We start from the raw sequence: 27,532 nt of genomic DNA, 5'->3' as shown, positions 1-27,532 counted from the left end.
TTCGGTGAAGAGTGGTGGTGGGCTTGACCTCTGTTCTCCTGGTGAACAGCAGAACTCTATCCTGCCAACATTATTAACCTCTTTCACTCACTAATTGAAGTGTTTTGGTTTTTTTTTTCTTTTTCTGAACTTGAAATTCTTAGTGTCTCACATCATAGAAAATAACGACTTTAGATTAGAGGGTGTTGAAATGTGTTGAAAACTATTTGTAGGTCATATTTACTGTGTTTACATATTTTATTTGGAAGATTGCATAAAGACAGTTTAAATTTTGGTGATATTATAGCCCAGTGATAGCCATGGGACAGAAACTGGAAGCTGTAACTCTAATTTCTGATAATGTATGTGTAATCTTAAGACTCGATGGACGTGAGTCTGAGTGAACTCCGGGAGTTGGTGATGGACAGGGAGGCCTGGCGTGCTGCGATTCATGGGGTTGCAAAGAGTCGGACACGACTGAGTGACTAAACTGAACTGAACTGACTGAATCTTAAGAGTTTCATGAACTGGTTATAAAAGTTCCTGTTAAGTCTCCAGCCTAATGTCTCGCTGTTGTTTTTAGTGCTTTGCGTGGCTGATTTTTAAGTTCTGAGAAGAAATTTGTATATGGTTTTCTTTATAACAACTCAGGGCGCGAAATGTGTTTGGGGATCCAGTTCTAAAGAGGAACTGGAGAAGACAAAGCGACTGAATTCTTCTGAGACTATGAATTATTCAGTTGTTAACCACAGTAACTTCTTTAGCTACCATTTTGTGTGCTAATAATAGAAACGGTTTGGACGGATTCCTCTTGGAATTGAAAAATCAGGAAAGCTTTTCACTCTTTTCTAGTCTATGCATAAACTAGGAGAATGTTTAAAAGGATATTTTCAGTTTCTCATGTTTACCTGGATAAAATAGTAGGTGTGTCTTTTAAAACAAAGGTATTGATATTCATTTTATAATTACTATAGCTTGAAATTTAAAAATCCACTCCAGAGCAGTTTGCTTCTTGTTTTAGTTGAATTAAACAATTCAACAAATGTTTTTTTGTTTTTGGTGATGACTGACAAAAGCTTTCCCCCTTGCTCCCAGGAAATAAGTAATAAACCTGTTGAATTGGGCACAGTTGAGGGGGAAAAATAATCAGTTGCCTCTATACAAAAAACAAAAACAAACAAAACCCCCCATGGTATATAATACTTAAAAAGGAAACATATAGTTTCTGAATTGAATTGAATGTGTGCTGATAATACCAAAAGGAAGGCATTTTGTTGGAATTAAATCTAACTCAACTGTAATTTGGTTTTAATGTTGATTTGAATCCAGGCTGTTTCTGGGGGCAACAGAGCACAATACAGGCCTTTATTAAGACCACACAATCTTGGCCAGTTCTCCCCTGCTCCAGCCCCACTCTAATTTGTTTGTATGCTATCACTGAGGCGACCCCCCAAGGATCGGTCTGAGAGGTGAGGACATTGCCAACACAGCATAAGGTAGGCAGAGCCATTGGTGATGACACTGGGGTTAGCACCAAAGGGAAGTACAAGGTCTGGCTGATTGCTTAGGGCCTTTGCTTACCTCCGTTTTTAGAGGAGGTGTATGTCCACTCAGCCCAGAAGGCTGCTCCTTATCTACATTTCAACAGTGACCTTGCCACTTCCTCTATTGTCATCTGGAAGAAAGACTTACAACACCAGACATCTGTCTAATTAGCTCCTGGCTTTGTCAGACCCTGGCAAACTGGACCCTACCACACAGAGGGTTGTGTGGCTTCAGATGACATCTAGTCACATGTCATTTGTATTTGACTTCTTGGCAGAAGATTTACCTTCCTAATTAAGTTCTGCTTAGAGAAATAGAGTAAAATCCCAGCTTTATACTTTCTTAGGGACTTGAATATTATTACAGAGATCAGACATGTCAACTGAGGGATTGAATAGGGCAATGGGGAAGAGAAAGAATTAAATTAAGGTGAGATGAAGTGCAGCAGTTTGCAAAGCAGAGAGTGAAAGTGTGACAAGGACTTGCTTGTCTCACCCTAGACAAAACATGCAGGTTTCCCTCCCTTTGGCAGCACAGGCATTACTTTAAGAGGCATCTTTAAGGGGTCAAGCTGTGAACAGCTTTTATGAAGAGCTGGCCCTGTGAAGCAGTCCCTCAACACTGAGGAACATTCTGTCTTGTATTAATAACTTGTCTGTTCTTCATGGCTAGGTTTCCAGCAAACTGGGGCTACTTACCAATGATTTCTGAGAAATGTATGCAAACCAAGAGAATTCAGTATTTTACTAACCAAAGAAATTTAACCACTTCTTTGGAGAAATGTGTGTTGTGATAGTGTAAATCAGCATTTTTACTGTGAAATAACCCGCTTGCATTCTTTGAAGATATGCTGGTATTTGGGAATGAATTGGGGGAAATCTTGATTGGGGATTAAAAAATCACCTTCAAGGAAAGAGAACAGAATGAAAAATAATGTTTGACAGTTGGTATATACTTGTAGGGACTTTTTTTTTTTTGATAGACTTCATATAGCATCCGTTTTATTTCTTATCTTAAAACAAATTTATGCATTAGTGCTTGGCATATACCAGGTGTTCAGTAAATATTTGTTGAATGGGTAATGAGTGGATGAATTGTTAAGAATTAATTTTAGATAGCTTGAATATCTAACAGCCTATATGTAGATTATCAAGAGCTGACTTTATTTATTGAAGTGACTCTTTAGTGGATGAAAATAAGGCTAACAGGAAAACTGGGTCTCTCCTAGTCAGTATTACTCAGTTTCTTTATACCAAGCTGGAGCACCTGTTTCATGTTTTTAAAAGTTAAAAAAAAAGAAAAAGAAAAACATGAGAGATTAGGTCACACAGTGTCATATGGAAGACTTTCTCTGCCTTTCCTGTCCTCAGGTCACTTCTTATTCCTTGTGTTACCGAAACTCTGTCAATTTCACTACAATTTCAAGTGTGAGATTTGCATATCCAGGACTCTAACTTTGATTCTCCAAAGTGGTCCCAGGCAGTAACTGCACTTCCTTTGGGTGAGGTAAATGCTTTATCAGCATTCTTTTCTTCTCTCAATCATATTCTTCAAAAACAAACATCTGTCTTCCCATGTGATGGAAAATATATGAGCCCTGATTTAACAAGTTCTATGAGGAAAAAAAATGACCCCCCCCTGTCTTTCCTTCTGGAGAAGGTAGGCCCAAAGGACAGGTGTTTCTGGTGGAAGAAATAGCCACTTAAATTTTAGGTTGAAAGAAAAGAGGAATAGTCAGCAAATGTTTGTGGATCGTCTGTGTGGCAAGTGCTGAGCATTGTGGAAAAGGGCAGCATGTGTACGGGAAATAGTCATGGAGTTTCGCAGTGGATGTCTGGCTAGGTAGCCATGCTGCCAGAGTCTAGAGCATAATACAGAGTGGAAAGAGAAGTGCATTGTGTACTAAGGTAGAGTGTTGGAGGAAGACCCTATGGAGGAGACTGATGGAGGATGGGCCCCGAAGATCTGCTACAATTCAGATGATTGAGGGAGCTTGTTCATAAAGAGAAGGGTGCCTAGCAGAGAGCGGCACAGTGAAGGAAGCAAAGGATTCTGGGGCATACATAGAGGTGACGGTAAGAAATGACGCACTTGCTAGTGGTGAGACCAGCTTGAGAAGCACTTTGAATGCTGGTTTGAAGAGTGCAGACTTGATCTAGTAGGTAGTCATAGGCAAGGTTAGCTTAGGCTGAGAGATGTGACTTTTAACAGAAAGCACTGTTCATGCTGGCTTGGATGTCTGAGCTCCTGAATGCCCACCTTCCTGTGTTTGGATGGTTTCCTAGGCACAGATCTTGTTTGGGGTCAGATGGAGGAAAATTAATTAACTTATTCATTAATTGGCTGATTGATGTCTGTTAGGCCTCGATGGGCATCTCTGAAAAGGGCATAATTTTGAAAAAGTAACTCACATAGAGAAGTAAGCACAGTATGCCAAAAGTCTTTGCCAAATGAATTGTTGAAGGTGATCTCAAAAGAAAGAAAGAAAGTGGGAGAAACTTTGGCACAACATCCTTCCCACCCAGATTAGCTGGTGTGAGAGGGACTTCAGGCGTGTGATTTGTAGTCTTGCCAATTGCCTGTCACTGCTTCTTCCTTCTCCTGGGTTACTTTGCTGTATTTTGTCATGTCCCACTGTGCCCTGCTGGGACTTGGACTCTGTTTTAAGGCAAGGGATAAACAGGTTAATGTGGCTCATAGTGGCTGTCTTTTAAGCTGTTTTACAATACACTGCTCAAAAAAAAAAAAAAAAAAAAAAGATAACCCAGCCAGCCAAACAGTAACATCTCACAGTCCTTTCCAGCATCCCTTCTCTATAGTGCCCACATCATGGTGCTTTGGGAGGAGATTTGTACCACCCGAGACAAGCCAGAAATTGCATGGGCACATGAGTCACTGAAATCCATCACCGTAGAGTTTGAAGCATCTTTAGTCACCTCACAGTCACTGGGATTCAGTTTGGGGACAAGCACAGGTGTGTGTTAGTTTAGATAACAGATGTTTCCTGAAAAGTCATATGGAAATGGATTCTTTTTCTTTGCTAATCATATTTCTTTTTGCCTTTACTTGTGATCTTGACAATGCCTTTTCCTCAATTATAATTAATCACCAATTGGTGAAAGCTTCTAAACTGTAATTCATCAAACAGTTATTGAATACCTACTATGTGACACTTTTCTAGACACTGAGGATCCAGAGATGAAAAAATTTTTTAATACTATTGCAGTGTAGTTGATTTACAATGTTATGTTAATTGCTGCTGTACAGCAAAGTGATTCAGTTATACATTTTTTATATTCTTTTCCTTTATGGTTTGTCCCAGGATATCAAATATACTTTCTTGTGCTATACAGTAGGACCTGGTTGTTTATCCATTCTATAAGTAATAGTTTGCATCTGCTAATCCCAAACTCCCAGTCCGTCCCTCCTCCACACCCAGATATGAAAATGTTTTAAAAAACCTGGCTTTATGGGGCTTATTTCAGTTTTTCTGATAGTCCACCCTACCAATCCACCAATGAATGGTGGTTTATTGAGTGTCTCATAGGTATTGAATGCTGGACCAGGGCTGGGGGACACTGTGCTGCTAAGAGTTGGCTTTCCAATGGGAAAGCCAGGGCTAATCTTAAATCCTGCAGAATAAGTAGAGAGTATAACACTGGAGTTGACTGAGAGCTTATGTATGTGCCATCTATGCAGACAGGAGGAAGAAAGAGAGGCATGAGGGTGGGGGACTTTAAGGAAGGCAGTGGATGAGACTGCTGGAGGGGGGACTACTGTGTTCATTGCCCACCTCCCTCCCTCAGCTTTGTACTCGTAAAGGCTGTATATTGTCACCCTGCTTATTTAACTTATATGCAGAGTACATCATGCAAAATGCCTGACTAGATGAAGCACAAGCTGGAATCAAGATTGCGGGGAGAAATATCAATAACCTTAGATATGCAGATGACACCACCCTTGTGGCATAAAGTGAAGAGGAAATAAAGAGCCTCTTGATGAAGGTGAAAGAGGAGATTGAAAAAGCTGGCTTAAAACTCAATATTCAAAAAACTAAGATCATGGCATCTGGTCCCGTCACTTCATGGCAAATAGATGGGCAAACAATGGAAACAGTGACAGGCTTTCTTGGGCTCCAAAATCACTGCAGGTGGTAACTGCAGCCATGAAATTAAAAGACCCTTGCTCCTTGGAAGAAAGCTATGACCAACCTAGACAGCATATTAAAAAGCAGAGACATTACTTTGCCCACAAATGTCTGTCTAGTCAAAGCTACGGTTTTTCCAGTAGTCATGTACGGATGTGAGAGTTGGACCATAAAGAAGGCTGAGCGCCAAAGAACTGATACTTTCAAACTGTGGTGTTGAATAAGACTCCTGAGAATCCCTTGGACTGCAAGGAGATCCAACCAGTCAATTCTAAAGGAAATCAGTCCTGAATATTCATTGGAAGTACTGATGCTGAAGCTGAAGCTCCAATACTTTGGCCACCTGATGCGAAGAACTGACTTATTTGAAAAGACCCTGATGCTGGGAAAGATTGAAGGCAGGAGGAGAAGGGGACGAGAGAGGACCTGGTTGTTTATCCATTCTATAAGTAATCGTTTGCATCTGCTAATCCCAATCTCTCAGTCCATCCTTCCCCAATGCCCAGACATGAAGATGTTTTAAAAAACTGGTTTCATGGGACTTATTTAAGTTTCTCTGATAGTCCACCTTACCAGTTCACCAGTGAGTGATGATTTATTGATATAAGCTTGGCATGCTGCAGTCCATGGGGTTGCAAAGAGTTGGGTGCAACTGAACGACTGAGCAACAACATGTAACACTAGTCTCTCCTGTGCATGGAATTTGTCGCAAAGCAGTTGCTTCTACTAGGTTTTCAGGCTCTGACCCTAAATCATAGAAAGCAGGGGCTTTGGGAACCCTGTCTTCACAGGAGAGTCCCCTCCTTCACTGCCTGGACAATTAAACCAGCAGGAGCTCTCGGCTCTTAGACTTTCTGAGCCTCTTCTCGTGGTCTTTTTACCTATGGCTGGATTCCTCATGGGGAGTTCTAAAAGAAATAGTACCTGGAATATCTAGGGTGTTTTTTATCTTTTTAAATTTATCCTTACATGAAAGGACAAGGAAGAAGTATAAAGGATGAGGATGTTGATTTGGGACCCCATGTTCAGGCATTTTTCAGTATAAAAATGGATTTTCCAAAAGTTTGTTTTTAAGTTATTTTAAGGAACACAGCACATTTTCCCATAGAAATATGGCGCTACACGGTGACTGTTTTCTGGCCGGCCCACAGCGGCTTGTTTAATAACTAATGTGACTGAATTACAGATGTCACGGTGACTAAGTGGCGGGAATGACACTGTATCTCTGGGAAAACATGTTCCTTGTTCCAATCTGCAAGACTAAGAAATAAGTCGCCTTCTCTGAAGGGGTGGGGACTTGGGGCTCAGGGAGGACACCCCCAGCTCTGGTGCACAGATGCTCCAGCAGCTGGGGCATCCCATGTCTGTCCGCCCCACCCCTCAAAACTGGCAGCTTGTATGACTCTAGTGACAGGGGCACAGGAGGAAGGTGGTGGGCGGGAGGTGGGCCACAGCGGCCATCTGGCTGGGCAGCAGCTGGTTCTAGGTCTTCGGCTTCCCTCCTTGGCTTGGCAAGTGCTATTGATAAGAGAGATTTCGTCTGTTCCTTTCCTTCACATCTACTCTCTTTTTGGTGAGATTATCCAAAGCCAATTGTCCTCTCTCTTTCTCTTTTTAATCTTGGCACTGTTTCCACCAGGATGCCCCTGTCATTCCTCATTCCTTTGCTTCTTTCCTGAACACTTGCTACTCAACTGAAGATAAATTTCTGTCGTGGAGAAAGTGGTTTTTGCCGTAAACATGTGCTCACAAGGAAGAATGGAGATCATAAAGTTGGATGTGGTGATGTCAGTGATGCTGAGGAAGCCATCTGGAAGTGGACTTGGGGATTTCAAGATGAGGCGTGAGCAGTAACAATTAGGCTCAGACCTTTGCTCGTTTTACAGGAGCTCTGTGAAGCTGGACTTCCTGGCTCTGGATATCATGAGGTCCAAGTCATCAAGAAGCCTATATTAGTTATCTAAAGTAACTCTGTATAAATTCACAGAAACAAAAGGACATAGATGGTCAAAGCCATCCCCAATTGCAACACGAGTCCCACGAGGCACTGGCAGGAAGATAGAGCCAGAATTTATAAATAAGCCATTTAAAAATGACATTTTGAAAAAAAAAATCATCTGTAAACAGGTAATAATTATGTTAGGCTGCGATACTCCAGACTCCCTTTGCTCTGATTCTGTATTATCCAACAAATTTCTGATTGTAATTTGGCTTACCATGTAGATTTCTCTGTTGGGAGAGAGTGATGTAGACCATAAAATGGAAGGATCCAATCCTCTTAATGGTTCATTTTTTTGAAAAATTAGTACATTGGCTTTTCGCTTTATGTATTAGCCTTTTGTGAACGTGGTTAATGTGAGTCTATTTTCAAGAGCCTTGAGATTTGAAGACCAGATTCTGGACCTTGGGGACCCAGCCAAGATGCTGCCTTTGGGAGCCCCTGTTCAGAGGATGAATCAGCAGGCCTTTTACTGCGCTCCTTTGGTCAAAGACATCTCTCACCATCCAGATGGGAAACAGAGACACAAAGAAAGTAGTGTTGCTTTCCTTGAGTCCTCACAACTGCCCCGCAGTGACAAATCTTGGATTAGAGTCAAGGTTTCCTGACCCTCACGTCGGTGCTCTTTTCAGTACACCGATGTTATTGCAGCTACGTGCATAAGTCAGACCTTGTTCTCTAAACGGCTGAAGTGTAGAGAAGGGAAGGAAATAAGGGAGAGAAGTAGCGAGCAGGCTTTGCACCATATCAAATTGGAAGAGTTTTCATTTAAAACCAAGCAGAGTATAAATGCTAACTCCTGTATTCTAGTAAGTGGAATACCAGTGTCGAAGTGGGTCCAGTTTCTGAGATGAGAGGATTATTTGTTGCGGACTGGGTGACTGCTTTTAGGAGGAGCTGGGTGGAAGCATCCCAGGTCATGTCTACAAAGCCAGGAGCACTGCCACCCAGTGAAATATGACTAAGCAGCTCAGATTGGCTTGCTCTGTCGCACGATGTAATGACATTTCCTCCAAAGTTCAGGGGTTAACAGAGGCAGCGTGCTCAGCTGTGAGGATTAGAGAATGTGATTCAAGATGGTCTAAGTTAATTTAAGATCTTATTCAATAAGAACAAGGAGAACAAGGAAGAGATGGAATGTTCCTAAAATATTTGAAAAAAGTTTTTTTTTTTTTTTTCTTAAATGGGCCAGGAACATAAGCTATATCCATGTGGTCTCACTGAATCACTTGCTTTGCAGTTGATTAGGCTTTAATAGTTGAGTGATGGAGTCTATTGTGATCCTCTCAAACCCTGAATTAGCTTTAAATGAAATGCACTGAGTGGTACTGAAGCCACATGGCATTAGAGGCATCACCTAGTTCTGAACTGGTTTGTGGTATGGCTTCTTGTCTTAACGAGGATGTGGCTGGGGCTATGACTGGTTAACGCAGATGCTTAGAGTATGATGCTGAGGAATGGTTTCACTTGGTCCTGTAACCATGGGCCAGATCCCCAACCCACACCCCGTCAGCCAACACTTAACGTATATGGACGATGGAACCAGACCAACAAACAGGAGTAACTTAGTGCAGCCCTGAACCCCTTCTGGCAAATACGACGAGGTGCCTGCTGGGTCAGGGCTACCCCCTGAAATGAGAAAGACAACACAGGAGTTAGGCAAACCCCTGCAGAAGACAGTCTTCTCATACAGGTGAGTTTCTCTTTGTCACAATTAGTTGAACTAAGTTGTCTTAGAGGTTGTAACCAGCTTGCTGCAGGTGGTAAAGGTACTCCTTGTATTGACAGCAGCAAGGGATTTCTTTTCATGTACAGACTCACAGATTTCGTTCTCATCTTTTTATGTCAGGAAAACATGGTGGCTCAGATGGTAAGGGGGCTATCTGCGATGCAGGAAACCTGGGTTCGATCCCTGGGTCAGGAAGATCCCCTGGAGAAAGCAAATGGCAACCCACTCCAGTATTTTTGCCTGGGGAATTCCATGGACAGAGGAGCCTGGTGGGCTACAGTCCGTGGGGTCACAAAGAGTCGGGGTGTGACTGAGCAACTAACACACACACATAAAACTTCGGGTATGCATACAGGGCTAAAATGCTCCTCAGAGCACTTTCTTGTATATTTTTATTGATTCCGTCACATTCTTGCTTTGTGACTTAACTACTTACTTTGAGTCACCATTTACTTATCTATAAAATGGGGAAAATAACTGTACCCAGATTATACAGGCTTGCTGGGAGAATCAAGGGCAATGAATGGATGGTGTCAGCCCATAGCACATAGCAAGGGCTCAGTAAATCAGGAAATTGTAGCAGTAAGATTACCAAATGGTTGGGGGAGTGTCTTCTCCTGCACTTCCTACTTTTGTCAGTGTAGGGAAGATGTCATAAAATAGCATACATGTTGAAACTGAAAACTCCTCCAAAAAGGATCTATTTGTAAAGCCATATAAATATTAACTTCTGTGCAGCTTATATTGGCAGATCCCCAGTGGTTCAGAATTAACACCTGGTATTTAGTGGATGGAAAATAGGTTTTGCTGTCATTGTGGATATCCAAAATGGAAAAATGTGGGGAAACATTTAAAAATGAAAGGCTTTGTCTGATTTCAGCTGCTGATGTAGGACTAGACCTTAGGCTGGCTCTATGTAAATAGTTAAAATCTTTAATGAACTTTACTCCCTGTCTCTCCATTGCTTACCCAGTGTAGAGTAAATGTTTTTCTGTTGTTGTTATTCTTGAACCTTGCCTCATTCCATGGCAGGCCTGGGACCTTGAAGCCATTGAGCTGTAGTCCAAGAAGCAATCTTTTCTTTCCTGCCTGCCTCACAGTAGTGGTGAATGGAGGCAGGGAATCCTGCTGTTCATCCGACCTTCACAGATCCAACTGGAACTAAGCAGCTAATTTCTGCACCAAAATAAGTATCAAGAAAGTTCAGCTAGGGACTTCCCTGGTGGTCCAGTGGTTAAGACTCCATGCTTCCAGTGCAGGGGACACAGGTTCAATCCCTGGTCAGGGAACTAAGATCCCACATGCTGCATTGTGTGGACCAAAAAAAAAAAAAAAAAATAGAAAAAAAAGTTCAGCTAATCTGAAGCTCAGTTTCATACCAGGGACACTAAACAGGTGCATGAAGCTTGCATAGAGAAGCCAGAGATGCGTGTCATCCGGCCATTGTATTGGGAAATCACATACAGCATCTGAGCACAAATTTGCATTACCTTTTCACCATCCCAGTGCTTTGGAGATAGAAAAGGGGAATTGGTTGTCCATTTTGTACATGTGAATGATTGGGATTAATTCTAGGCAAGTGACTTGTATTGGAGTCTGCTTACCTCATACCCTGCCCATGGTGGGGGAGTCTCCCTTGCTTTTTCCCAGTTGGGTGCCAGTGCCCTTAGTTTTTCTCCACATCATCGTCTCTGAACTTGGTTTCACACCTCTCATTTCCACTAAGGTGTAAAAGACTGATAGCAGCTGAAAGTATTGCACTTTCTATAGACAGTATTTCCATTTTAGTAGGTGACCAATCTCAAGAGCGAGGAAGAAGGTCTGGGATGGAATGTTCAGTATTATTCCATGTGATGCTCGTGAGGGTGCGGTGCAGTGGAGGGTGACATGGTTCTGTCTAACTTTCCATTGGCTCAGAAATCATAACCCTCAGGCTTTGCCTTCTCTACTAGTCCTGAGAGGCCCCTTCCAACTTCTTCCTATGTAGTTCCGAGTGCTTCAGAACAGCATCTGTGGGTAAATTCTACTGTATTGAGGTTTTCTAAAAAAGGGAACTGTGTATAGTGCAGGCAACTTCCCTCAAGCAGATGCAGTGCCTCTTGCTGATGCATGTTTCATTTTCTGATCAATGTCTTTATTCTCAAATTCAGCCAAGTACCAACACAAGTGGGCTTCCCTAGCGGCTCAGTGGTAAAGACTCCGCCTGCCAATGCAGGAAATGTGGATTCGATCCCTGGGTCGAGAAGATCCCTTGGAGAAGGCAATGGCACCCCACTCCAGTATTCTTGCCTGGAAAATCCCATGGACAGAGGAGCCTGGCAGGCTACAGTTCATGGGGTTGCAAAGAGTTGGACACGCCTGAGCGACTAAACAACAACTAATACAAGTGAATATGGCCAGTGTGGTCGCCTATAGGAGGTCAATTAACCTGGATAAGGAGCAACCTCAAAAGAAAGGTGAAGGTTTTTTATCACAGTTCTCGGCCTTTTTCTGCTGATATTTACATCCATTTATTATTTTAGACACTACTCATCTCCACCACATCTGCCCAATACACACATCCACGTGCATACACATGCTCACACTCCCACTAGGAGTTTTTTGCTTTGTTACCATTTTGGCATACATGTCATTAACACTTTCCCATTGATATCACTTCTAAGGGAGATGCAGTAAGTCTGGAATCCCATGGGATACTTGATAGTGTCTCTAGGGTCTGTTGCATCTTGTTCACTCAGGTCTTGGCAAACTAGAACAGAATGCCTATCCATTTATTCCTGGAAACCTTTGAATTTTAGATTGTAGCATTCAGGAACATATTTGGATTGTAGTGTCCTTTAACTCTTTAGTAATACTGACATCTCCCCTTTGCTAGAAGTATATTAGAATCTCATTTTTAGATGCGATTGGGCTCGTCAGTCATTTTAAGTTTGAATGCAAAACATTCATTGATTAAATGAATAAAGACTTGTGGGTCTCAGAAGAGGCCCACATTTGCATATATTGTTTACACTGATGGCCTCCCTCCCAAATGTGGGGAAAAAATGGATACTATATATTTTCACTCAAGAGACAGATTTTAGGTCTTAAAGAATATGTACACAAAGAAGATAAAATTGGATCTTGACATAGCTCCCAGAAAACATGCAGATTAGAAATGGAACAAATGTCCCTACCTTCCCATCAGGGAAGACAGATCCTTCAGAATCTTAGGCTCATTACCAACCATGCCCCACATGAAAAGGTACATTTTATTCCATCACCACACTGGGGGAAAAAAGGATGCAAACTTCTTGACATCCTGGAAAAAACTGTTTTAAGGTATATTTCCATCCAGAAACTGGGCATCTGGTTAAGCATTGGAGAGTGGTGCTAGTGGTAAAGAATCCACCTGCCAATACAGGAGATGTGGGTTCGATCCCTGGGTCGAGAAGATCCCTGGAGAAGGAAATGGCAACCCACTCCAGTATTCTTGCCTGGGAAATCCCGTGGACAGAGGAGTGTGGTGGGCTATAATCCATTGGGTAGCAAGAGTCAGATACAACTGAGTACAGCATGGCACAGCACAATAGATAATATATATAGATCTGGGAATCCAGGTGGCTCGGTGGTAAAGAATCTGCCTGCCAATGAAGGAGATGTGGGTTCAATCCCTGGGTTGGGAAGATCCCCTGGAGAAAGAAATGGCAACCCACTCCAGTATTCTTGCTTGGGAAATCCCATGCACAGAGGAACCTGGCAGGCTACAGTCCATGGGGTCACAAGAGTCAGACAAGACTTAGCCACTAAACCATATATAGATCTGTATCATTGACTGGCAGATTAATAGGTTGAGCCTGTGCTTGAGCAGACTTCTAGTTTCAAATACACATTTATGAGACTAGAAGACATCTCCATACACTTTTAATACATTGAATGCATTTGAAATTTTATTCTTAAATTTGTGAAATTATTTTTTTACTAAAGTATAGTTGATCTACAATGTTTTGGGTGTACAGCAAAGTGATTGACTTATACATCTATAGATCTATTCCTTTTCAGATTCACTTCCATGATAGCTTATTACAAGATATTGAATACATTTTTAAATGAACAATTGTCTTTAAAACAGTAACCGCTTGGTATCTTCCCTAGGGACAGAGGATATCAGAATGATGATTGTAACTGGCCAAGTGAAATATTGTATTTCTTCAATGTTTTGCTGCCAGCAGATGAGCAATACCAGGAAGGCCAGAGGTCATATCCGGAGAAGTTACCTAAGGCCAGGAAGAACCTAGAGGCTCAGAGTGGCCAAGGGTCAGATCCATGAAGATGAGCTGAGAGGGGCAAGGTCAAGCGGCAGAAACTGGGCACTGAGGCTGGGAACAGGAGGCAGGCCTAGGCAGGAAGTTTGGGCAGTGTGAAGTTGGGACCCAGTGGGTGGCCACAGCAAGGATGGGCAGAAGAGAGGAAGGCAGTGCTGACAGTGCCCGGCTGAGAACAGTGAATAAACTGCACTGAGGAAAGGGTGTCACAAGGGCTCCCCCTCCTTCGGTAGGTGATGGGCGCTGACTGTAACCCAGCACAGGGTTTCCGGTAACTGGGCCGAGAGTATTGATGGGTTCAGGTCAGAAGAGCAGGTCTGTGCATTTCCTGGTGGGCGCTGCACTCGGCATAGTTCTCATTTCCCATTACTGCTTCTCTCTGACTCACTGATGGCTGCCACATGTCATTAGGCGGCTTTGCTGCCGCTTTCATTTTTTCCCAAAGGTATACAGAGGTTTGGGTCTTGGCTTTTACATTATTTTCCCCTGAGAGCTGGAGGAAGTAGCCTTCTGATAGTTTGGTTTGTTGAGTTGAATACTTACAGTGTCTTAACAGTTTCAATTTCCTTTCTCATAGATATTTGATCCTGATGACCTTTATGCAGGGGTCAATTTCTCCAAGGTTCTGAACACTCTTTTAGCTGTCAACAAAGCAACAGAAGGTAAGTAGGGCTTGAGATGGGTAGGGGGGTCTGGGTGACATGTTTGGGTTCACGTGTCTCTGATTCCTCTAGGATCCGACTATGGCCACAACTGTGCCCTTGGGACAGATTTCTCTCTTCCCCTTAAAAGAACCCCAATGGGTGCCAGATGCTTTAATTCGTCATACTTTAGGATTTCAACATAACTATTACAGATGTTTTTCTAATGCCCTTAATATAATAAGAATCAAGAAACAATTTCATTCAAAGCTATCAAATAGGCCCCTGAGTATAACAAGGCAGAAAATTAAAAGGAAAAAGATCAGTTCCTTTTTTCATAAAGTTTACAAAATGCAGCCGTTACTTCCCTTTCCCCGCCAGAGACATTTTTTTTTTTTCTCATAGTTTTCAGTATGTCTTTGTCCATGTTAAGGAACCCTTCAGTAACCTTGCACTGGAAATGAAACCTCAGGTTCATAGTGAGAGAAAAGAACATCATTTATTTAAATGTTTAGTACCCATCACATTGGCAGAATGAAATAAATATAAATCTTAGTACATGTGAACCAAATGATGATAACCTTAAAGGATAGCTTCATTCCTTCTGTGATACAGTCTCTTACTGAGAGCAGGGCAGTAATAACCATAGTTAACATGCGTTGAGCCCTTACCATGGGTCATGGCCGTCCTAAGAGCCATCAGTAGTCTCATTTAATCTTTGAAACAACCCTGGGAGTAGGTGGAGTAGGTGTCAATAGTAGGTCCATATTACAGAAGAGGAAAGTCAGGCCTGTAGTGGTTCGAGTAGAAAGTAAGCAGCAGACCTGGGATTCAGACCCACAGCTCACTGACTCTAGAGCCCCGATGCTCCAACTTGGGTCTTGCTGCTCAAAACACTGGAAAGTCAACACGCTGTGTGCCCAGCACTGCCAGGTGCTACAAAGGAAGTGTAAGACGTGGTCCCCGCCCTGGAGAAAATTACCATCTATTTAGGGAGACTCAACTTACCCACATGAAACAATTAAAGAACAAGAACAGACAATATAATCAAGTGCCAAAGAGGCTGGGGCATCTAGGAAGCTATCAAGTAATTACAGTTTTAGTCAAAAGAGCTGTATATAATAGCAATAAATGTAAAAATACTTCTCTGAAGTTGTTCTTTTGCTTTCTGGAAGAAAATGCTTTGGCGCTATTGCAAGGCGTATAGCAGAAAGTACAGCTAATTCAAGTAACTATATTTAACACACATGACAACTATCCAGTTCTGGGCAGGGAGGATCGTATAATTCTAACATTATGCCATACAAATTATATGTTCCTTTGCCAAACTCTCCTAGCAAGTTTTACAGTCTCTTCCCTTGCCACAGATATTTATAAAATACAAGGAGGTGAAAGTTAAAACCCACAGCATCAAGGAAATTACTTGGATACTGAGCTTGTCGCCTAGGGAATGTTTGGGCTTTAGACTTTTGCAGTTTATATCTTTTAAAAATAAATGGAGAGGAAAAGAACTCTCATTTGAATTTGTCAGGAAGCCAACTCCTCCCTTTAGTATGCTCTGGGCATTCTGAAAACACCCAACTCAGCGCTGGGCTGATCGAATTTCACATGGTTTCAAGGAAAAGACTCTTGAGTTTGAGTTTAAAAAAAAAAAAAAGATTCTAGTATCAAGACTGCATCTTTCCCAGACGCACATTCTCTCTCATTCTCATTCTCCCATCCCCCAGGCACAAGGAAGATTTGACATCATATGTGCCACATAGACTGCTCCATGTGAGGAAGAAAAGAACCACTCAGTTACGGGCCAAAAAACAAAGCGAGAAATTTAAAATATTTCAAAGTAATAAGAGCCACAGACAGCTGTTTGGTACCCAATATAGTTCTGCTGGGGATCACAGGGCATACTGTTCCAACGGGTTCAGGAGCAAAGTGTTGTAGAGAAATGGGTTAAGAGAAAATGTGGTTGTGTTGCTGTTTTTCATTCTACTGGAGAACAATGGCCAGTAAGGTTAAGAAAGAGAAGTTGGCCACTGCAACGGAGGGGAGGGGGGATGAAATAAGCTCAGCATGTTCATCATGGAACAGTTAGAAGTCTGGTCAGATTGCCTTTGATAATGTCCCGTGAAAGAAAATATTTTGCTGGAGACGTTTTTCTGACACAAGGGGCTCTCTTTACGGTACCTTTTCCTCTTTTCACAGATCAGCTCTCAGAAAGGCCATGTGGACGTTCCTCTTCTCTTAGCGCTGCTAATAGTTCTCAGACAAACCCACAGGGAGCAGTTTCTAGCACAGCTCCAGGACTGCAAAGGCAGTCAAAGCCAGTGGTAAGTATGGTCCCCAATTCCCCTGGCCTGTTTTTAAATCCGTAAAATTCGATGGCTATCTTGGTTACATCTCCATAGGTGGTGAGATACCATCCTGTTGGTTTGGGGTGTTGTGATAAAATGAATTTGGAACCTCACCCCAATTCAGGCTGGCCCAAGGGAACGCATCAAAGGCATGTGGGCCACAGAGTCAGAAAGTCAGGGTTGAAGCCTCAAAGTTCTATCCCTTTCTACTGGAGTGGGTAGCCATTCCCTTCTCCAGGGGATCTTCCTGACCCAGGGATTGAAACCCAGGTCTCCTGCATTGCAGGCAGATTCTTGACTGTCTGAGCCACCAGGGAAGCCCATCCCTTTCTAGAATTGAGCAACTGAGAGCCCTATGCAAATGTCAGTTGTTAGTCCGACTTCCTGAGGGAAGTTTGCTGTTATTTCCCCGTCACCACCACCCACCCCCCGCCCCCAGCTTATTAGAGAACTAAATAGCTCCTGGCACAGTGCAGGCAATCAATGCACATTACTTGCTCTCATCATCATCACTGCCATTTTCTTTTTCTCTTTGCATTCCTACTGAGCTCGAGAGGAGCTCCTGTATTGGGATGGCTCAGTTATCATTGCATTTGGTCTTAATGGGAGCTTTTGGAAGGAAGCACCCTAGCTTCTGCTCTTTTGAGACCTTTATTCCTTGTCAAAATCCACCCACTTGCTTTAAGCCATCAGGAGCTATTAGTTCCAAAGTACTTTAATTACTTCCAAAGCACTTAACCTTTTGAGATCAGAGATCCCTTTCAGAAGCTGATGAACATTGTAAGGTTCCATACCCCTTGGGCCCTCTCAAATTGTATGCAAAATTTTCTCTCTGAATTTACTAGTCTCTGTTTTGGGTAAAGGCACATTGTGCTATCATCTTCTCAGGGACCTGTGACAGGTTAAGAGCTCCTGACTTGGGTAACTATGGGATATTTGATCTTTGCATATGACTAAGCCTTAGCCAATTTAAGATATTCTTAGTAATTGGGAGGTGGGAGGCAGATTTTATGAGAGGAGGTTAGTACCTAATCTTGGTCATGTAATTATGTAAGACTTTGTCTGGGTGTTGGGTACAGGCAGAGTGGGATAGTTTATTAATCTACTTTGTTTCCTAGCTCATTTAAATAAGTATCTTTCAGGAATTCCCTGGCAATCCAGTGATTAGGACTCCATGCTTCCATTGCGGGGGGCCTGGATTTGATTCTTGGTCGGGAAACTAAGATCCCCACAAGCTGAGTGGTGTGGCCAAAAAAATAAAAGTAGTATCTTTAGATAACTGGTGGGGGACAAGGAGATGAAGGCATGACCCCCTCCAAAATACACATGCTCACAAATGCAAAAGTTTGCCTACAATTTTGAGGGCTTTATTAATCCCCTTCTTCTCACCGCTTGCGCCCTGGCAAGGCCTACCTATGTTAGGCCCATTCCTAAGTTAAAGATTCAAGACTGAGATAGACCTGGGGTTTTATCCTTGGTCACCCTACTTTATTTGCCTAAATTCATAGAATTTCTGCCCCAGCCTCATTGAGATGAGTACCTAATCTGGTGTGACTTTTATTTCTCTAGGAGATGACGGAAAATGGAAGTCACCAGTTGATAGTAAAGGCAAGATTCAACTTTAAGCAGACTAATGAAGACGAGCTGTCTGTCTGTAAAGGGGACATCATTTATGTCACTAGAGTTGAAGAAGGAGGCTGGTGGGAAGGCACATTAAATGGGAGAACGGGCTGGTTCCCTAGTAATTATGTCCGAGAAATTAAATCCAGCGGTAAGTCAATCTTTCCAAAGCTTTTTTGACTCTGACTCCTCTATGTTCTTGGTCTTTGGACGGAAAATCTTGCAGTTTTCATTGGTTCACAGAATTGTTTGTACTGGTATATGTGAAAAAGACTAGAACAGAACTGGGATAAAAAAATCTGTGATTAGATATTTTGAAGCCAAGTTGTATTTAGATTACATCAAGGCGGCAAAAAACTAAAAAAGCAAAAGAATTCAAAGCTTAGACAACTGTTCCACCCTAACTATGTCCCTTTCTGCTACTAATTCTAGCTCATGTAGCCCATGTACAAAGTCCTTCCTGCTACTCCAAGAATCACTGATGGCAGAATACAATAATAAGAGAGGCCATGTGCTCACTTCCTTTTTTATCCCTAAGCTCTTTGAGCAAACTTAAGTCTAAATGTCTCAGAGATATGTAGGAGAAATAATCACAAGGCTGCAGGAAGCTGTCTGGCCACTTTGATTCTAAATAAGATTACCCTGAAAGTCGTTGTACACTGCTAACCGTTTACCCTTTTTCATGATGATACCCAGAGAAATGCAATCTAATCACTCATCAGTAATCATTCTAGAACTTTCTTAGGTAACTTACTTGCCTTTTATTCTTCAAGAAACTAAATCTTGCTTATATTACAAAACCAACAAAAATCTCTGGCATTATAAAAATATGTCATAATACAGATAAAATAAGGTTCAGTTATTCACATTATTATAGCTCTTCATGCTTCAAAACTATTTACCCAGGGGCTCCTTTTGAGTAGTTAGCTCCTTGGTATATTTTTTCCTTTGGTTGATGTCTTTTTTTGCTTTTTTAATACCTCAAAATTAATACTATTATTTAATAAGATTATAGGCTCACTATAAGTTAAAACTTACCAAAATAGATAGTGGAGATAATAAAAGTTCCCCTCTCATCTCCTCCTCCAGATAACCACTGTTAGGAGCTTTTCCCTAAAGTATTTGAGCTAAAATTTAGCTTCACGCTTTTCTGTGTTGTGTATCGGGTGAAGGTGGAGCATTTCCTTTAATGGAATGAGTATTTACTAACAGATTTCTAATTATGTGTGTGTGTGTAAATGTCTTAGTATCTTTTAGTACTGGGAATCGAGGAGTTTCTGTTGAGCCCTGAAGTATTTTCATGGGCTTTGCCTGGAATTTCCTTGGTTTTGATGATTTCCACAGCCGATTTTTACCCCTTTTACATCTTTCAGTGTGTATAATCTGATTGTTAGAATCTCTAAATAATTTGACAAATTCACCCTAACTTTGTTCACTGATTCAATGCCTTCATCAGAAAAGTAAAAGGAACAGCCCTTGCTTCCTGGCCTGGCCTGGGAATCCCAAGCATTGTTGAGGGGATGCAGGTAGCGAACAGACAGCACGCCGCACTCCTTATATATATAGTGTCCCTTACTGAGATGCCTTGTAGCATATAGTCTGGCTCCTCCCTTGTGAACCAACCACCCTGAGCAGTTTGTCCTGGTCTTGGACCCCTTCTCTTTGAGTTTTTCCTAAACTCTCTTTGGTTTACAACTCAGTTAAGGATACACTTGGCAAGCTCTGGCTCTTGTTTGAGCACCTGGGGAACCTAACCCTTAGAAACTCTTTTCCAGCTGTCAAGAATAGGTCTGGCTAACTGGGGTCAGGAGGCCAGCCTATCAGGGAAAGCCTAGGACTGCAAGAGTATGGACCACTTCCCACCTAGTTTATTGCAATAGCTTCTTAACTGGCATCCCTGCTCCTGTCCTTGTCACTCCTATAGTGTAATTTAAACTCAGTAGCCAGAGGGTACTTTTAAAATGTACCTTGAAAAAAAAAATTAAAAAAATATAAAATGTACCTTGAGCATTATTAAAATGATTAGAGAGGGTACTTTTAAAATGATCCTTTTAAAATGTAACTTGAGTACTATAATGGCTCCCAGCTCAAAAACAGTGAAGGTCAAGGTCATCCCAATAGTCTACATGGCCTCCAGGATTTGGCCTCTGGTGTCCCCTCTGACCTTTTTTCTGACCTCTCTCCCCCTCACTTGTCCCACTTCCACGCGGGCCTCCTGGTTGCCTGTTCCAGACAGGTTCCTGCCTCACCTGCTGTCCCTCCACCCTTACCTACTTCAGGTCTCTGCTCCCTTGTTGGCTTTGAAGTAGCATCTTATCCGGTCACCCAGGGGGAAATTGGACCCTGTTCTCACTACTCTTGTCCCCTTTCCCTTTTGTAGGTTTTTTTTTTTTAACCATTTATTTCTAACAGTGTATATTTATTTATTTATTTATTTCATTTACCATCTGTATTCTACCATTAGCATATAAGTGCCACAAGGGCAGAGATGTTTTTTCTGTTGGTTTGGCTCGGTAAATATTTGTAAAATGAATGAATGTTGTGGGGCAGGTCATTCAATTCTGTTCAGCTTGTTCGTTGAGTATTTCCTGGGTACTGGGTGGGCTGTGCTGTACTTACCCACTCAGTCGTGTCTGACTCTTTGCGACCCCGGACTGTAGCCCACCAGGCTCCTCCGTCCATGAGTATTCTCCGGGCAAGAATACTGGAGTGGGTTTCCATGCCCACCTCCAGGGGATCTTCCCAACCCAGGGATTGAACCCAGGTCTCCCTCATTGCAGGTGGATTCTTTACCATCTGAACCACCAGCCCAAGAATACTGGAGTGGGTAGCTTATCCCTTCTCCAGAGGATCTTCCTGACCCAGGAATTGAACTGGGGTCTCCTGCATTGCAGGTGGATTCTTTTCACCAACTGAGCTACCAGGGAAGCCCACTTGGTGGGGAGAGGGTTGTAATAATCTGTCCTCATGGACTCTGCCCCCAAGGACTTTGCAGTCTAGTAGTCATGATAGGTGTGTACATGACAGGTTAGGACAGAGTCACACAAAGTCATATGTACAAAGCTGTTGGAAGAGTAAAGAAATTATTTGTTTAACAGTAACCTAAGAGGAAAGAAGGCAATGACACCCCACTCCAATACTCTAGCCTGGAAAATCCCATGGATGGAGGAGCCTGGTGGGCTGCAGTCCATGGGGTCGCTAGGAGTCGGACACGACTGAGCGACTTCACTTTCACTTTCATGCACTGGAGAAGGAAATGGCAACCCACTCCAGTGTTCTTGCCTGGAGAATCCCAGGGACAGGGGAGCCTGGTGGGCTGCCGTCTGTGGGGTCGCACAGAGTCGGACACGACTGAAGTGACTTAGCAGCAGCAGCAGCAGCAAGAGGAAAGAAGCACTTGACTTGGGTCTTGAATGATGAAAAGAGGCTTCTGATGGGCAGAGGATAGAAGCAGTTACTAAGTTAAAGCTGGGAAGCAGGGAAGCATGGAGTGAGTGATAGGAGGATTTGGGTTGAGGGTCAGGTGAGTGAAGAGAAGGGGTGTGGCTGGAGCTACTTTAAGAAGGCTGTCAATGACAAGTTGTAAGCAGGGGATTGCATGTGGTTTAGAGAAATCTTTCTAGTGATGATGTTGGGGCTGGATGGCAGGGAAGTGGTGGGGATAATCAAGGAGGATGTGGGCAAAGCAGTAAAGACTACTGCTGAGGTCCCAGCAATCGACTTTGATGACTGTGGAGAAGAGAAAGTGGATGGATGCAGTAGATACTGTCAAAACAGAATCAAGAAAACTTGCTGATGATTAGCTGTGAGGAAAGGGAAGAGGTGAACATAATGCCAAGCCTAGGGGTCCAGGTTGATGGTGAGCTCCTTAAGGGCATGCAGTGTCATCCACCTAGCTGGGCAGCAAAGGTTTATTTGCCAGGAGTAGGATATCAGTTCTATGATGAGGGAACCAGTGAGGCACAGAAGCCTGAGGCATGCCTCTTGCCCTCGTGGTGTTCATAGTCTTGTGAGGAGATGGTCTTACTAGCATATCAAATGCTCAGTTCTAAATACAAGGTAGTCTGGAGAATGGTGAGCAGAAGAGAGGTACCCAGCTCATCCTGACAAGGAGGTCAAACGGAAATTATTCATCTTTGTATATCTTTCTGTGTCCATAGTGCCTAATGTAGTGCTTTAGACATAGGAAATGTTTGGTAGATGCTGAACTCCCTTAATAGAGAAGATAGGAGGTTTGTGTGTGTGTGTGTGTGTGTGTGTGTGTGTGTGTGTGTTGGGGGTGGGTGATTGGTACTGGAAGATGATGAGTTGTTTTGGACATGTTGAGTGGAGGTGCCAGCAGGTTATCATTCTGAAGATTTCTAGCAGGTTGGCAGGATGAATTTAGAGCATGGGAGAGAGGTAAGAGCTGGAGATTAAACTGCCAATGGACACTACAAAGTGGTGGATGATGAAGTGTCAAATAGATAGCAGATCATCAGTGGACAGAGAGTATGCAGTGACTGGAGAGGTTGGGAGAGGCTTCCTGGAAGAGATAGGACTTGAGCTGAACCCTCAAAGACACGGAGGCTGTGTGGACAGGTCCAAAAGAGAGAGGAGGACAATATAAGTTGTAGTGATTGTTTGGGGAGAATGAAAACCATGAAAGATCGGTGGTAGTTCAAGTGGAGCGTGTTTAAGGGACTGTGGAGGAGATTAACTTGGTGTAATGCAAACATCTTGTTGGCAAAGTAGGTATCAGCTCTTTGCCGACTTGAATCCTTTCCCACCGATATCTTGCTGCACAAAACAGTAAGAAGGCCACAACCTACTTAGAATGCTGCTGAGGGACAATATAAACTCAGTGTTACGCTGTTTTATCCCCTGGAGAAGGGAATGGCTACCCACTCCAGTATTCTGGCCTGGAGAATTCCATGGACAGAGGAGCCTGGTGGGCTATAGTCCATGGGGTCGCAAAGAGTCAGACACGACTGAGCGACTAACACTTAGAAGATACTTGTCAACTTTGGAATGTCTTTCCATAAAATCCATAGTGATGTGTCCACTTAGGAAAGGACATTTATCTTTAAAGAGTCTTTAAAAATGATTTCTAGATTAAATGTGTAGCTCAAAGAAACGAAACCTTCAATTTGAAGTTTTCAACCCCTCTGCTATACAACTTCTGGGTCCTTTATAAAGTTGAATCAGGCATGGAATTCTGTGATCTCTATCTGCTTACTGTTGGGCCAGATGTGTAACACGGAGATCACTGGAAGAGTCAGGAATTCTGGAATACTCATTCACGGTAGCCTGGGTACAATTCAGGCTGATGCTACAGGTTCTTTTGTCTTAGAAATCAAACAAAGGAACTCCAGTCCCAGGCAACCCTCAGCCCGCAGATGGCTCTGCTGCCTCTGCGATGGAAAGCTGTGCAGAGTTTTGTTCCATTGACAGGAGCACTTCATGCTCTGGTAAGTTTGCCCTTGGGGAATGGATTTTTAAGTTTGAGAAATCCTCTGTAACTTTTGTCTAGAGATAATTATGGCCAAAGCCCTGGAGACAGTTTCTTCCTCTCTTCAGGAGGTTGATTTCTGAGGACTTACAGAACACCACCACTCTAATACTGTAGAAAGTTGATAAATAGAATATTTGAGTATAGTGTTTTATACACACACACACACACACATCTTTCAACATGAGTTTAAGGCTGAAGATAGAATAGTTTTTTGTGACCATGATGACAAAAGCCTCTCCGCAAGAATGAGAGAACTCAGACACAGGTGACATTAGGAAGCTCTTGTTACCAGTCCTGCTGGCCACCTTTCAATTTCCTGTCACATGAGAAAAATACACCCCATTTTGAGGAAAAAATATTTTTTCCAAGGATCTTACTTCTTGAAAAGTACATGTATGAATAACTTAGTCATTATATAAACTACAGAAGGTCTTTTTTATCCATCATTTCATTTGACTCAGATACATTATAAATAAGAAAATTAGCCATTTATCCTGTTTTCAGTCTTTTTCTTCAAAATTAGTGGTAACTTGTAAATGACCTTGTTGTTTACACACCAAAATCATGTTTGCCACTACATCATAGTAAGTTATATCTCAGTAACACAGTAGGTTATATCTCTCCTTAAAATTTTTGTCTTTGTTACCAAGAAAGGGTGAAGGTTTTATCAGGACTTTGCATTAAAATTTTCCTGGCTATTGAGGCAAATATGATTGGAGCAGATATTTTAAACAAGTTCTGTTTTCTTCAGCTGATTCAGTTAAAGGGTCAATAAATCCTTCTAAAACTTCTTCTTTGCAGGTAAATGTAGATGTCAAATGAGGGGATTAGGTAGATGGCTAATTAAATTGTATTAAGGCAGATTAAGAAATGACTCTTCCTACTTATTCTAATCCAAAACCATGATGAGGCTTTATATTTAGACTTCCTGTTTTAATCCCCAGGGTGTATCACACAGATCCTTCACATCCAGAGAAAACCAGTTATCACTAGATTTCTTTTTGACTTGTCACCACCAACAGGCATAGGAATCTATACCTTAGCGAGGGAGAGGAATGAATGGAGAGTTAATGGGAAAGGGGTCGTTACATAGGAATAAGGACGATTTCTCTTTTTTCCCAACATTTGTAACATTTTTTAATTGAAATATTTGTTATTGTTGTTTAGTCGCTAAGTCGTGTCCAACCCTTTGTGACCCCATGGACTGTAGCCCGCCAGGCTCCCCTGTCTATGGGATTTCCCAAGCAAGAATACTGGAGTGGGTTGCCATTTCCTTCTCCAGGGGATCTTCCTGACCCAGGGATTGAACCCGGGTCTCCTGCATTGCAGGCAGACTCTTTACCAACTGAGCTACAAGGGAAGCCCCAGTTGTATAGTATTATATAAATTATATAATATAGTGATCACAATATTTAAGGGTTATACTCCATTTATAGTTATCATAAAATATTTGCTGTATTCCTCATGTTGTACAGTATATCCTTGTAGCTTATTTTATACCTAATAGTTTATACCTAATAGTACCTGTTACTCTCCTATCCCTATATTGCCCCTCCCCCTTCCCTCTCCCCACTGGTCACCAATACTTTGTTTTCTGTATCAGTGAGTTTGCTTCTTTCTTGTTATATTCACTAGTTGGTTTTATTTTTTAGATTCCATGAATACGTCCTATTGTACAGTATAGTATTTGTCTTTCTCTGACTTATTTCACTTAGCAGAATGCCCTAGGAAGGTTACTTATGTCTACACTGTGTGACACTGTTGTTGTTTGAGTTATGCTAAATAACCCATTTGAATTCTTCACTACATTGATTGATTTCTTTTTTGTTGATTGAATTGAATTGACCAGTTTTTTAATGGCCTTAGAAACACCACCTAAAAGGTTTATGTTTTCATATTAGTTCTAGTTAGGTTATATTGCGGAGGAAAAAGTTTTCCTCTACCCTTCTAGGTTCTTTTGAAATTGGTAAGAGACAGATCAACAGGTGAAAATCACAAAAAAATTTTTAATAATATGTCTACATGGGAGAGACCCAGGGGAACTGAGTAAGTTGCCAAAATGGTGAAACGTTCACATTAAATACCATCTTCAGCTAAAGATAAAAGAGGGTGTTGGGGGTAGTGGTTTGTGACTTCAAAGGGGAAGAAGGCAATTGACAGAGAGATGGAAAAGCAAATGTTTGGCAAATAAATGTTTGCTGGGCCTTGCAGAGACCATGGAACACAGAGTGGACTCTGATCTCCAAGAGCTGTCCCCACCACCCCCAGCCCATGTTCTTTGCAGATGTCTCTGCTGATAGCTCTGTTCTGGGAACAGGCCTTCTACCTAAATTCTCTAGGCATCTAAGAGGGAGGTAAAAAGAAAGACTTCCTGAGTCTTTAGAGCCTTGATTGTTTTCAGCTCAATGTAATCCATGTGCCAAAGAGACACTTTGGGGAGGGAAAATTGACCCCCCTTCTGTCACTTGGAACCACCCCCAGGGACTGAACTTGTTTCTTCTGCACCTCCACGTATTCATTCCTTCTCTGCGTGTCTCACTGAGAGTGGGTTTCAGCTAAGACCACATGTGTTAAGAGTAGGCAGTGGTGGGCTGGGGGGTAGAGGGCAAAGGAGGAACAAGAGGCAAGAACTGTCACTGAAACCTGGTACTGGTGTTTTTCTCTTTGCATCCACCCCTTGAATTTTTTCATGGGGCCGGTTGTTTGCAAAGGCTACGTATCTAAAGATTTTCCAAGGTTGTCCTTCCAAATCTGTTTTCCTTCTCTCGGGGTTGATTCCCCATTCTGCACCAAGACTGCAGGGACATCCAGACCTTCCAGCACGACGCTGAGTGAGAGCAGGCATCCTTGCCTTATTCCTAATCTTGGGGTTCGGAATGCATTCAGCTGTAGGTTTTTCTCCACTAGGTAAGATGCTAGCTATAAGGTTTTTGTAGATGTCTTTATAGAGTTGGAGAAGTTCTTTATTCCTATTTCTTTTTGGAAGTTTTTGTTGAATGGGTATTTAATTTTGTCCTGTGCTTTTTCTGCATCCGTTGATATTATCATGTGATTTTTCTTTTTAGGCTATTACTAACATGGGTTTCATCTATTGATTTTTGAATATTTAACCAACTTGTATCCATGGGATGAATTCCATGGTATAAAGTTCTTATAAAATATTGCTGAATTCTATTTACTGATACTTTGTTAAGGTTTTTTCATCGAAATTCATGAGGGATATGGGTCTGCAGTTTTATTTTTTGTACTGTCTTTGTCTGGTTTTGGTGTCAGTGTAATAGTGACTTTATAAAATGAATTCTTTTATTTTCTGGAAGACATTGAGAAGAATTGCTATGACTTCTTCCTTAAACATTTGGTAGAACTCTCCATTAGAACCATATGCGCCTGGAGATTTCCTTTTTTCCATAGTTTTAAATTTATAAATTCAATTTCCATACTAGTTATAAGGTTCTTCAAATGGTATATTTAATAGTGGGTGAACTGTGGCAGTTTTGGTTTTCTGAGAAATTGCTCCATTTCACACCTGATTATCAAATTTATGTGTTTTGAGTTGTTCATACTATTTATTATCTTTTTGGTATCTCTAGAGTCTGTAAAGATATCCCATATTTCACTTCTCATATAGGCAATATGTGTCTTCTCTCTTTTTTCCTCCGTCAGTCTTGCTAGAGTTTGACTATTTTAAAATTTTTTTCACTAGAATTTTTTTATTAAAGTGTGATT

General features: G+C 42.0%; 1 protein-coding gene and 1 non-coding gene across 11 annotated transcripts in view; both read left to right on the top strand.

The window, feature by feature from the left end:
- ARHGEF6 (Rac/Cdc42 guanine nucleotide exchange factor 6) overlaps positions 1 to 27,532 on the top strand; it is a 124,586-nt gene that overhangs the window by 17,190 nt on the left and 79,864 nt on the right. For 8 of the 10 annotated variants that reach the window (XM_070783564.1, XM_070783563.1, XM_019955784.2 and 5 more), the window contains 3 exons: positions 14,281 to 14,365; positions 16,544 to 16,668; positions 18,262 to 18,463. In XM_070783564.1, the coding sequence (XP_070639665.1) occupies positions 14,281 to 14,365; positions 16,544 to 16,668; positions 18,262 to 18,463 (412 nt within the window). Of the gene's footprint in view, positions 1 to 11,576; positions 11,856 to 14,106; positions 14,149 to 14,280; positions 14,366 to 16,543; positions 16,669 to 18,261; positions 18,464 to 27,532 lie in introns of those variants that run through there. The other 2 variants (XM_070783567.1, XM_070783568.1) reach the window with 2 other exon arrangements.
- Positions 10,616 to 10,688, top strand: TRNAW-CCA (transfer RNA tryptophan (anticodon CCA)). The gene has a single exon. It is a non-coding gene; the product is annotated as a tRNA-Trp (tRNA).

The sequence above is a fragment of the Bos indicus genome, chromosome X (assembly GCF_029378745.1).
Source record: "Bos indicus isolate NIAB-ARS_2022 breed Sahiwal x Tharparkar chromosome X, NIAB-ARS_B.indTharparkar_mat_pri_1.0, whole genome shotgun sequence".
Lineage (NCBI taxonomy): Eukaryota > Metazoa > Chordata > Mammalia > Artiodactyla > Bovidae > Bos > Bos indicus.
The sequence above is the reverse complement of the archived record's forward strand: the minus strand, read 5'-3'. Positions and strand labels throughout refer to the sequence as shown.